The sequence below is a fragment of the Salmo trutta genome, chromosome 5 (genome assembly GCF_901001165.1).
Source record: "Salmo trutta chromosome 5, fSalTru1.1, whole genome shotgun sequence".
NCBI lineage: Eukaryota > Metazoa > Chordata > Actinopteri > Salmoniformes > Salmonidae > Salmo > Salmo trutta.
The window spans coordinates 50,768,690-50,781,100 of NC_042961.1; the positions used below are offsets into that span (position 1 = coordinate 50,768,690).

Genomic DNA, 12,411 nt, shown 5'->3' on the forward strand with positions numbered 1-12,411 from the left:
TAATTGCCTTGTTCATCCCCTCTCCCCTAGGTCATTGCTGTAAATGAGCATCTGTTCTGTCAACTTACTAGGTTAAATAAAATATTCATAGTGCTTTAAGATGGATGTGAGAGCCAATGTTGCTTTAGATTGCGTCTAAAGGGCTCTATTCAATCAGATCTGCAGAGGTTGTTTTGGCGTGGAGGTGAAACTGCGTTAGAGCCGCTAAATCCACATGCGGTTCCTGGCATTATACCTAATGGGGACATTGCCATTGGCTGCACAGCGTCACATTAAGCGAAATTCAAATGCAGCCTTGTTTACAAGTTCAAACACTGGAATGTGAGATGTAGGCTAATCTACACCTCAATTACGATGATAAATCCTAAATCATTTAATATGTGCATAATTTCTATATAGCCTACACTTTTTAGTTCTGAAAGTCTAACACGACTGGGATGGGTGTGGCGTCGTGACAAGGACTAAGGCTATGGCTTGGTCTGAATCGATGCCTGAAAGCACTCTCCCTTTACTGTAGTTACATGAGGCCTTCTAGTCAAGACATGATGCTTTAGAATGTATAGAATCTTAGAGACTACACATTTCGAAGCTATACTTTCGTACCTACTAAATCTAGATTAACATTAGGCTATAAAACACACCATGCAAATGGGACGCATGCTCAATTCTAGTCTAGGAAGTTAAATATACAGTTGACTACCGCGCCATGAAGAGTGGCGCAACCCTAGTACATTAACTCATCCCCAAAAAACCATTTAGGGAACTCATACCAGACATCAGCATTCATCTTCATTTATTGAATCCACCCACTTCAACAGAACAGTCAAAATCCCAACAGCATTGCTCTAATATATAAAAACACATCTAAAATATTATGGTCCTTTTCAAAAACGGAGATAAATTCCTGACCTGAATAAGAATGACTAATACACCGGAGGATTTAGAGGCATGGTTTAGTATTAACATTTAATAAAAATAAAAAACCATTTTGAATTAAAACGGAATGTTTTGTTGTGCATATGTTGGAATCTGGTCCTTCGAGAGGGAATTGGACTATAGTGGAATTATTCCTTCCAAGAGGGAGTTCGGTCTATAGACGGTTGGTGGCGGCGTTTGTACAGCGTCAGTGCAGATGTACGTGTGGGTCAGCCTCTTCCTCATGACCTCAGAGCGTTGACCTTCTCCTCCAGTTTGGCTTCGTTGGACCCAGAGAAATCGTCCACCTGGGAACGACACCACGAGGGATTCTAATATCACTTTCAACGTACCACAATAACGTTCAAAAACATAGGCTGGTACAGCCGACTGTTATACTAAATATAATACAGTCTTTGGCCCGAGAGGGAAATCAGTTAAAAGTGACCATCAGTTAAGTGTTACTCCTTTTATTATTATTTATAAAAAAGGAAAAGATTCATTACAAGAAAATACCCACCTTTTTCTCATTCTTGTAGAAATGGAACGTCGGCATGCATTTGATGTCACAGTGTTTGGCCACATCCTATAGAAGGAGAGGCAGAGTGAAGGGGGATTAAAATGTAGACCAAACAAGCAATATATCATGACAGATCAACCAATAGAGGCCAAGTCTTTGAAAGCTGCATGGTTGATGATGGTGATGGAGTCTGCTGATGATCTTATAGCCAATGGACTTCTCTTCCACTCTGTGTAGCAGACACTTGGCTGATGCTTCATCAGGTCTGGGCGCCAGAAAGAGCACCACTCACAGTTCAGAATAGTAGCCAGTCGTCCTCACTACGAGCCCTCTGCCTCAGCATTCCTCTACTGCATCTCCCATTCCTCTCAAATCCCTGTTTTATTTTTTAATGGCTATTAGGAGCCATGCTAAAAAGGTACAGTAGTAGTGCAAATAAACCGGCTCCCTCTATAAAAAGCACATTGATGTGGTTGAGTATCACCCAGTAAGGAAGGCCTTAGTTAGGACAAACCTGTCCTGCCTAACTGACTGGGCAAATCGCCTCAAGCCTTCTGTAATAATATACAAGGGAAAAGCAGAAGAGCAGGTCTTGGAACCCCCCCCCCCCCCCCCCCCCATGTGTACACCCGGCCACACAGTAGTCTACATGACTGCATACTATATAACCCAACGCAGCCAGCTGAAATAACAAAAACACCCAACATGAAGCCACTTCCCGTAGCCACAGCAACAAAGTCACACAATTGGATAGTAATCCTTCACCTGAAAACTGCCGGCCAGCCAGACATTCGGCTCTTCTACTGACCCCACTTTCCTAACCAAAGTATTCTCTCGAGTCTGGTACTTCAAGAGATAGCCTCGTGGTGTTTCCCAATAGATCTACATACATTTGAGGTCTAGTCAATGTTAGGCAAGCCATCCATCTTTACAAAGAGTTATCTGTATTCAAATACACCAACTGGACTGTTTGTACTAATTCACAGGAAATCTGATAACGTCCCATTTCATCACGTCAACGTTCAGTACATAATGCCCAAGCACTTTCAACAAGAACAATTGTTCAATGTTTGTGGAACACACACACACAACTGACTCACCGCTGCCTCGTCCACGTCCACCTTGAGGAAAACCACATTCTTGTTCTCTGGTTTTTCCGACAGCCCCTGTAGAGGAGCAGAGAGAGGTTAAACGGCAAGGGTCAGCAAGACAGCCCCAATGGGAAAACAGGCCTAGCAGTGTACTGCTGGCTCAACTAGGATACCAAAATTCTATTAGCTTCCCCAAAATCCCCAGGTTTTCCAGAGATCCTGGTTCGAAGATTCCCGGAACCGGAGGAGAGGGGGGGAATCCAGAATCCTACAACCAGGAAACTTGGGAATTTTGTAACCCTTAACTCAACTAGATGAGTCAGACACAGCAGCTCATGTATCCACCTGTCTATTATTGACCCAGTACTGTCCTTCTAGACAGAGACATACCATACAAGGGGTATTGATGGAGGACGCACACCATAGGTTGACTCACATCTCCACTTGAATGCTATGTAACGCGAGTATTGACCCAGTTTTCCGTTTTAAAAAGTTTACAGCAAGGCCCTTCTTAACAACCCTGCTCTGCCTCAGTGGCCTTATGGCTGATCATCTCAGCATTGTTCATTAGCATTCTGTTTACAGTTTATATTAAGGGCTCTTCACTTGATAAGTGCAATGTTCCAAGTCCTAGGAGGCTTCCTCAACGGTTGCCAAGACGACATGGCCACCACAACACAGGCTACATCCTAAATGGCATCCTATTCCCTAGATATGGCACTACTTTTGACCAGAGTCCTATGGGCCCTGGTCAAAAGTAGTATACTATGTAGGGAATAGGGTTTGCACACAGTTTTTTTGTCTTCCATAATATCTCTGGCTCAGACCAACCAACCCCTTCAGACTCCCCCTACTTGGCATTGAGGCCTCTCACAGGAGACCATCTGACGGCTATAGCTAGCAGGGTGCATCTTAACTAGACTAGGCACAACTGGGCCTGTATTCATACAGCATCTCAGTGGGAGAGCTGATCTAGTAACAGATCCACCCTGTCCTTGTAATCATCTACTGCATCTTGCCTATGCCGTTCGGCCATCGCGCATTCATAGAATTTTATGTACATATTCATTCCTTTACACTTGTGTATATAAGGTAGCTGTTGTGAAATTGTTAGGTTCGATTACGTGTTAGATATTACTGCACGGTCGGAACTAGAAGCACAAGCACTTCGCTACACTCGCATTAACATCTGCTAACCATGTGTATGTGACATAAAATGTGATTTATTGATTATGATCTAAAAATTGAGAACTGATCCTAGCTCAGCACTCCAAGTCTAAGACGCTTTATGAATACGGGCCCTAGAACAAGATCAGAAACTAATCAGAAGAACCTTCCCGCGTGAATAATGATACAGCTAAGCTAGGGAAGTTGAGTGTTGGACCACTCACTTTGAAGAAGGGCGCGATGTTTTTGCAGGGGCCGCACCAGGAGGCTGTGAAGTCTACTACCACCAGCTTGTCTCCCGCTTCCTTCAGGGCACTGAAGAAGGAATCCTACAGAACAATAGAGAATACTTTATTAATAAACTGTGAGGAAGATCCTACAGAACACATTATTGTCCATCCACAATGAGAATGACAAACATAGAATATGTTATCGGCCATCAACAAGGTCTGGCATCATAAGAATATAATACTTTATTGGTTGTTATGAACATGATAGTGGTTTATAGGACCTTGTTTAGCGTGATGCTGGAACAGGACTTTGGTAAACTATCACATACACACACGATGATTGACAGGGGGCACTGTGTTGAAGCCACCATACCTCCAGCTTGGCCGTCCCTCACGGTGTAAAGAATATTTAGGAAGCTATAGAAATGCATTTATTCATGTCTACATTTGTTTTTGACACATGTATTATATTATTCGCACACCTAAATGTATACTTTCAAATTATATGATCTGACCTAAACATACAAATAAAAATATATTCCTTAAAGTATGTTTTCAGATTACTAATGTTACCGTCCCTACTACAACAACTTAAATACCTGTCATTTTGTCCTTTAAATACTGTAGAATTGCATTCATTCCTATGAAAGAGTTTCTACTGGGGAGTGCCAACATGGCCGACCAGTGGATTCAAAACCTCTTAACGGCCAATACATAACAGCAATCCGTGGTTTATACACATCACTGCCCGGGACTGATTCCAACTGCTCAACACTTAAAACATTGCAACCATGACGATGCAACACAACCCATTAAAGTCCAGGTTATCTGGAATTTAAACACTAACTGGGACGGTAGCGATTTAGCCGGCAAGTTAGAGGTGATTGAAAACGTTTGCCTAGTCCAGATAAGCCTAGCCAGTTAGCTGCATATTAGGAATGAACGTTCGATGACAGGCGCAGCGGCGTGAACGTTATAAACGCTTCAAAAACCCCAAACTGAGTTAGGATGATCAATCAAAAGAGCTACGCACGAAGCAAAAACATGTCTTACCTTATCTTCAATTTCGAGAATCATGTTGATGGTGGTTTATTGGCGGTCTGTTACAACACAATAGTAAGCTCCTATGACAGCAAGCGGCTTTCAGTGTGTGAAGTGACGCCGCCGGGTTTATAAAAGCCGCGCATAAGCCCTGCCCCTCGTGGGCGATCCACGAGTCACCTGCCTGATGAGGATGACAATAGAAACATTATAGCAGCTGCTTAATGCAATGCAAATGATACATTTTCATATTTTATGTGTAGATTAGGCTATTTCTCTAGACTGCAAATGACTTGGGTCATTCAAATGCATGGAATACTTGAACATAGTATTTCCTGGAGTGAATCAAAAGGGACCACAATTGGTTTGACTATATGAATGCTGCATATTGTGTAGGCAACATGTACAATAGTTTATTCCACAAGTCACCGTGACTTGACAAATTCCTGTTTTACTATAGAACCAGCAGGGGATTGGTTGAGAGAACCGGTGAGTCAAGAAGCAGGGTCAAATAGCATTGGAGCTGGGAAAGTAATTGCACTTTACATTCAAATCAAATGAGAAAGTAATCTACTCTGTGGATTGATGGACCAAAGTGATCAGGATGAATCAAAAACATTGTAATATTCCCATCAGATGACATTATTGGTATGAATCATGCTTTCCTTCCTTCCTCATGGTTATGGACATGACAGGCTCTCACCATGAGGATTGTCTTATTGCAGAAACGAACATCTTGTCACCTGAGCTCTACTGAAATTCAAATCAGCACCTAAAAATAAAGACGTCTCATTCATATCAAACAAAGGGATGTTGTAGACAGCTAAGGGGCGATAGACCTTACACTATTGTTTTGGGATCCACTCAATGACAGCGTAGGAGCACAGGAGCTTCAAAGCCCTGGGTCACATTCATTAGTGCACATTGTAGTAAATGTTTTCAAATGGAAAAGGACTTCTTATTGGACAATTCCAGGTAGTCCCTCCCTGTTTTAGTCCTTTTTACTGCCGTTTGGTGCCTAATGAACATAGCCCTTTCTTCCTGCTTTCAAGGAGATGAGAAGCATTAATTATGAGCAGAGTTATTTTTAGAGCTATAGCCTGCAATAAGACAGAACAACCTAGGTCTGTGGTACAGTGTGGCGATGCACATCTTGCCATTACTAAATTACTACTGGGTCGCCTACGAAACACTATCAATTCGTTTGAATCTGATTTGTGAGTAAAACAATGAAGTCAGATAACAAAAGCCATAAAAATACTTTAATACTTCATACAAAGTAAACATTTGGATTCAAGGACGGACTATGATGTGAACGTGTAATAAGGTTGTGCTACAAATGCACTATAGAAAAATGATTCCAGAATGCAACGTCACGGTTACAGTTTGGCTTTCCTATGGGAATGTTCCTTGAATTCTAATTCTATGATAGAGTATCCATTGAAGCCACCTAAACTTTAACAATAGCTTTTCCAATATTGTCTCCCTGCAGCATTCCCATAAAGGCAGCAGGCATGTTCTCAAAGCCTTCAGTGACATGCTCACGACACTGCAGTTTCCCCTGTGGATAAAAACACAACATTAACAGGTCTATAATCTCTGATAGTCAGACATTTCATATTGTAAATATGAATAGCTCGAAATGAGATGAAGGCTTACTAGAATAACAGGGTGTACAGCTAACAGACATCTACACAATATGTAAAACATGGTGTCCCGAAATTGTTACCCAATACAGCATTTTCATGATTCTGAACTTCAGACAGTTTATGTACCCTGGGTACCAGTCTGTTTGTGCTAACATCCCACTCCTTGTATTCCATGTCATGAGCCAAACATGTCAGACAAGTAGTGTAATGTTAGCACAAAACAGGTCTGGATTTCAGGCTAGTTTTTATCCTCAGTACTGTACTTGCCTCCCTCTTCCAGGCCATCAGTCTCCTCAGAGCCTCTTGGTTCTTATGCTCCCATCTGCCCACCAGGAAGCCCTCCATCTTCAGCTGCTTAAAGATCATGGTCAGGTGGGGGTAGGGACCTGTCCGAGAGAGAGAGATAAAGAAAGGGGGAGAGTAAGAAAGAAAGAGAGAGAAAGAAAGAGAGAAAAAGAGAAAGAGAAAGAGAGAGAGAGAGAGAAAGAGAAAATGAGAGCGATGAGAGAGAGTAAGAGAGAGATAAAGGAAAAGCAAGATGAGGAAAGAGATTATAGAGAGTGTGTCATATAGGCAAAGGAAAACAAAGATCCAATGTGCTTCTTAATTCATTTTTATGCAATGAAACCAGAGGAGGCTGGTGGGGGAGCTATAGGATGACAGGCTCATTGTAATGGCTGGAATGGCATAAATAGAACCGTTCCATTTATTCTATTCCAGACATTACAATGAGCCTGTCCGCTTCTAGCTTCCCCACCAGCCTCCACTGAATGAAACGTTCAGCTGGTGACAGCATTCTGAGTGTAATGCTGGCTAATGGCGCCCTCTAGTGGAATATTGAAATGAGCACAGTCAGTGCACAATCTCAACACTCACAGCACACAAAGGTAACACAAACTAAAGAGTTATGCAATGTAGAGTTGTGTATATTTGAATGGGTTCTTTAAATGGGCATCTCTGGAAGAAAAGAGAGCGAGAGCAGACCTGTTTGTGGAGTGGTGTCATTGTATGTTGAGATGCCCCCGCACAAGGCTATCCTTCCAAACTCCTTCATCTGAGGGATGGCCACACTAGAGAAAGGGCCTCCCACCTATGAAAATGTGGAAAATGCAAATTATATCCAGGTAAATATGTTAGGATGAAATACCCATTACAAAACACTGATAGCGTCCGACACTATATATCTGTCTAATTGATATTAAAACCAGAGTGAAATACTACTTTATAACTAAAAAGGTAGCAGCCATATCTAACAATATTACAAGTATCAGAGTGAATTATTATACAACTACTTAATAACACTTTATATAAATACTTTACTACAACCAAATACTTTATAACTACTATATAACCTACGTTCTCAAAGAAGCAGTGGTATCCGTCAGGTGAGGCAGTCTTCAGGGCCTCCTCCAGAGAGCTGACTGTTTTGTAGTTGAAGGCCTCATCGAAGCCCAGCTCCTTGAGGTAGGCCACCTTGGTGTCGGAAAAGAGAAAAAGAAAATGAATAAACGAAAAAGTTAATAAAAAGAAAATGAAACAATTTAACTTAATCAAGTGCTGCCGCCTTTTTTAATCAAAGGATAAGACAAAGAAACAGATGATGACCATTGCATTTTTGCCTCCCAGTCTTTCATTCAAATCCCTTTTTCATTCTTACCTTGGCGTCAGACCCGGTGGAGCCCACCACCCTGCAGCCCTTGATCTTAGCGATCTGGCCCACAGTGGAGCCCACGGCCCCAGCTGCAGCGTTCACCAGGAGGGTGTCTCCATCCTGCAGCCCCAGCACCTCCTCCAGACCGTACAGGGCTGTTAACCTGCAATCAGATGACAAGGGAATAGAATCAAATACAACTTTATAGTCTGTTGAATACAGTCATTTGTCTTCCAAAGTTATTCAATTCTCAAACCCCCAGACAAAGAGTTGTGATTCCATATATTGAAAATGGTTAACGAGTGATCAAACAGCGGAGACAACACAAGGTCTGTCAGCCTGTAGTCAGAGCACCAGAGGGAGAGCTCTTTAATAAGAAGGTTAACCATAGATGTGTCACCCATGTGGTCCAGTGGGAACACTCCCATCAGAAAGCACACATGTACAACGCCAATGGTCGTGAGGCCAATCCCCGCCTCAGCCTCTCTCCTCCTTGCCCGTCTCTCCCATATAATTCTACACCGTCGAAATAAAGCTTTTCAGATACTTAAAAACACAAGCAGTAGCATCAGACGGATGTTCATCTGAATTGTGACTCATTCAAACTGTTTAAAGAGTTCAGCGGAAAAGCGGAACAGGACCGTAAATGGTGACCGGAGACATCTGTGGCCCAAATCTTTGTTTTCATCAAACTCAGAGAAAAACATACAGATGCTTTTCCTGGCAGACTTGAGGTCAACATTTAATCTGTCATGAAACAGCTGTGTTGCAAATTCTCCAACACTAGCTCTAACAATTAGCTGACAGAATTAACTGTTAGCATCTCTCCTTACCCAGGCCCTTCTTCTGACCTGAAAACATAAATGTTCCACACTTTGTTGCCAGTGGTGATTCATGCCATAGTAACTCTTGTTTTTTTACTCTTCACCCTAGGCAGACGGGTTGCCTCCCACATTAATGTTCTGACATTCTGTACCAGTGCGGTTGCCCTCGGTCCGGGATTCCTGAGACTTTTACCCCAAAATAGAAGCCACTGGCACTCAGGAAGTCCCCCATTCCTTACCCAGGCATGCCGATGGCCCCCAGAGCCAGGGACATGGGGACTTCTTGTGGCCAGTCAGACAGAAGGTGTGTCAGGCCTGTCCCATCAGACACAGTGTGTGTCCTCCAGCCGCATCTACCAACCACATGGCACCCGATTGGGAAGGCTGAGTTGTTGCTCTGGATCACCCTAGAAAACCACACGCACAAACAAATAAACAAAATGAATTAACTAGGGTAGTTGATCATACTTCGAGTGTTGATAACAAGCCTGTGTCAGAAGACTCAGATCGTAAAGTATGCCTAATGAAGAATCTCCCATTGAAAGTGTTTCTAGTCACAGAGAAGGTTTAATCTGGGACTGCGACAACCACCCTCATAGGTCCTAAATTGTTTATCTAGAGACTAATTTGAATACATATGAAATGTCAATGGAAGCATTTGGGAATTCCGAAACAATCTGCACACATTCAGAAAGATACTTTAATGACAGTGTATTCAAGGAAATAAACTCAGTAAAATAATTTTAAAAGCCCTGGGGAGAGAATGAATGCAGGGGACAGTCATTTGGTTCTGTGTACTTATCCAGACAGACTCACTCTCAATAACAAACTTTGTCTGTGAAAACACATTGAACCGCTCACTTGTGGCAGGAACAGAACCTCAGAACACACTGCCAAGCGCATTCAATTTGTTCTCTTACAACTGCAGTCACGAATGATAATCTACTGCCTCAGAAATGAATAACAGGTGCAGGACCCATTCTCTTCCAGTAAACGGCAGGCATGCGTGTCCTCTCATGGTAGATGAAAGGCAGTTAACTTAGGTCTGCATCCCAAATGGCACCTCATTCCCTGCATAGTGCACTGCTTTTGACCAGGGCCCACTAGTGCACTATGTAGGTAATAGGGTGCCATTTGGACGGGGACCGGTTTATTTTTCTTACTTGGCCACTTGAGTTCCGATCATCACTCCCCCCTCTTTCACACGCAGTCGGCTGAACGGTCTGGAAACAACCACAGAAGAACAATCAGATGAGCTGTTTTCTGTACTGAAATCTACTGAAGAACTGTGGTTCAGCAAAGTCATCATATTCCTTATAGATACCACATTACATGAAACATGACCTAAACGGCAGATGTTAGGGGAATCCAACCCCACCCCCTTATTCATTCAGACTTTTCTCCCCTACCTCATGTATGGATCCACGCTGAGAAACAGTGCCTCGAGAAGCACCTCTGAAACAGACAAAACAACAACGTATGGCATCACTCATACCAGCTTCCGTCAGGTACAGGAATCTTGTACTCAGTGCAAGTACTGGTCCAGATGATCTAAGTCAACGTGATGAGCTCATCTCCACAGGTGTTAGTTTGTTACCTCCATCTTTAGGCTCTGGCTGCTGCTCCAGCTTCAGCTCAAAGTTGCTGTCCTCCGGGAAGCCTTCAAAGTGACGGGCCAGGACCCAGGTCTTGGATTGAACCATGGCTCTTTGCTTTGGACAACTGTGAAATAATATATTATTTACTTACTTGCTTTCAATACAACTAAAGATCACTCCGAGCCAAAGATCATCTTGGAACCTTTTCTACTTTTGCATCCTAAATGTAGCAACACGTCATGCATACTAATAGGTAGCTCTAAACTAGAGCCAACTAAAACAGTAGGTTGAGATATAAAATAAACTCAAGCTAGAAATGCAAGAGATACATTTAACACCCAGATGCTTCTATCATAACAGGATGACGAGAAACTTCAACAAAAGGACGCATGTTATTCAAAGATTGTTGATCAGCTGGTAAGCATGGTCACGGCAGTCTGTGCAGTAAAGAGTATTGTGCCAGCAAAAACAAGCATGCATTGATTTACAGTACTGTAGTAGCCTACAGTAGGCTGCCATTTAGAATAGCAAAATTCACATTGATCCCACAGCACTAGGTAGCTAGTTAAAAGACTTGCAGAATCTAGCCGAGTGCTGTGCATTGTTGCCAAATGAATACCGCGCAAGCCCGTTTAACAGCGGTCTGCCGACCACCACCACAACAGGCGATGAAACGAGTTAAGCATGTCTCTCTTATCAATGCGTTTTGAATGTCATACCTTGTCCAGCAAAACTCACCTCGAATAACTTATAAACAAATCAAACGTATAAGGTCACTGTTCTCCATGCAGAATGAAATAAATATCCAAACGTACCAAGAAACGAGCAAAAGAGCGTGGGCAGGTAGGCTCGACTACTTTCTCATTGGCTGAAAAAGTTGTTAGCGGACGTTGGAACTTAATGTTGAGAGGGTGACTGGTTTCGGAGGAGAGCGCGACTGTCCGTAGCAATGCTGGTAAACGGCACTGCGCAAGTTGACAAAGGAATCAAGAAATATCCTAATGATATTGTTTCTGCAGTTGAACAATTTATGCGATTAACATCAGTTTTAACATTTGATGAGCTACATGGATTACTGACGTGTGTGGTCCAAACATATCAGGCCCCAGTGCCTGAACATGGGATTTGAGGTTTCAAGCGACTGAAGTGTATGTTTATATATTTGTTATTATTTCGTAGCCTGTGTGAGTGCATGTTAAATTTCTCTTCCCCGTAGTGTTATTTACTTTTCTTTAGTGAATTGTTTCATCCCCATCCAGTTGCAGGGGACAATATACATTTTTTTGCGTGTAGTTCGCTAATAACCCCAAAGAAGATGGATGAGAGCGCTCGCGTTTCGCTCCAGTAGCCGCTTCCTAGCGGTTGAAAAACAAGAAATGAACAAAGTAAAGTACCGGTGGTCAAATTTCTTCAGAATTGATGCAGCTGTTCACGTCACGGACCTCAGTTGTTAGAATGTGGCTAGCGAGTTTACAGTAACGGTAGCTAGTTTATTATGTGAAACAACTTCTGTTCTTACAAAGGCTGTAAAGGTGACCGTTTCCGTAGAACAAACAAGGAGGTGGGCAGAACCATGCACTAGCTAGCCAGATCCCATTGGCACGTTCTAGCATGAACTTTTGCATATTTCTGTTAGGGGATGTTTACTGTGTGAAGGGCACGTGTGCAATAACTCAGTTAGCGTTTGCACTCCTTTTAAACAATGCAATATATTTTTTTTACTTT

General features: G+C 42.6%; 2 protein-coding genes across 4 annotated transcripts; both read right to left on the reverse strand.

The window, feature by feature from the left end:
* Window positions 1–776: 776 nt before the first annotated feature.
* On the reverse strand, window positions 777–5,109 carry LOC115194408 (thioredoxin). The gene is made up of 5 exons (XM_029754081.1): window positions 4,977–5,109; window positions 3,918–4,022; window positions 2,536–2,601; window positions 1,436–1,501; window positions 777–1,223 (listed from the first exon to the last, which is right to left on the reverse strand). Exons 1-5 carry the CDS (start codon window positions 4,998–5,000, stop codon window positions 1,158–1,160), a joined length of 327 nt encoding a protein of 108 aa, XP_029609941.1. The 5' UTR covers window positions 5,001–5,109; the 3' UTR covers window positions 777–1,157.
* Window positions 5,110–6,206: 1,097 nt separating this feature from the next.
* LOC115194409 (prostaglandin reductase 1) lies at window positions 6,207–12,209 on the reverse strand. Of its 3 annotated transcripts, none has more exons than XM_029754084.1 (10): window positions 12,081–12,209; window positions 10,686–10,810; window positions 10,498–10,543; window positions 10,252–10,311; window positions 9,328–9,495; window positions 8,271–8,427; window positions 7,970–8,086; window positions 7,598–7,703; window positions 6,881–6,999; window positions 6,207–6,525 (listed from the first exon to the last, which is right to left on the reverse strand). In XM_029754084.1, the coding sequence occupies exons 2-10, from the start codon at window positions 10,789–10,791 to the stop codon at window positions 6,415–6,417; spliced, it is 990 nt and encodes a 329-aa protein (XP_029609944.1). In that variant the 5' UTR covers window positions 10,792–10,810; window positions 12,081–12,209; the 3' UTR covers window positions 6,207–6,414. The 3 variants fall into 3 exon arrangements, with proteins under 3 accessions (XP_029609944.1, XP_029609943.1, XP_029609942.1); XM_029754083.1 differs by lacking the exon at window positions 12,081–12,209 and adding an exon at window positions 11,502–11,599; XM_029754082.1 differs by lacking the exon at window positions 12,081–12,209 and adding an exon at window positions 11,425–11,509.
* Between the last annotated feature and the right edge of the window lie 202 nt (window positions 12,210–12,411).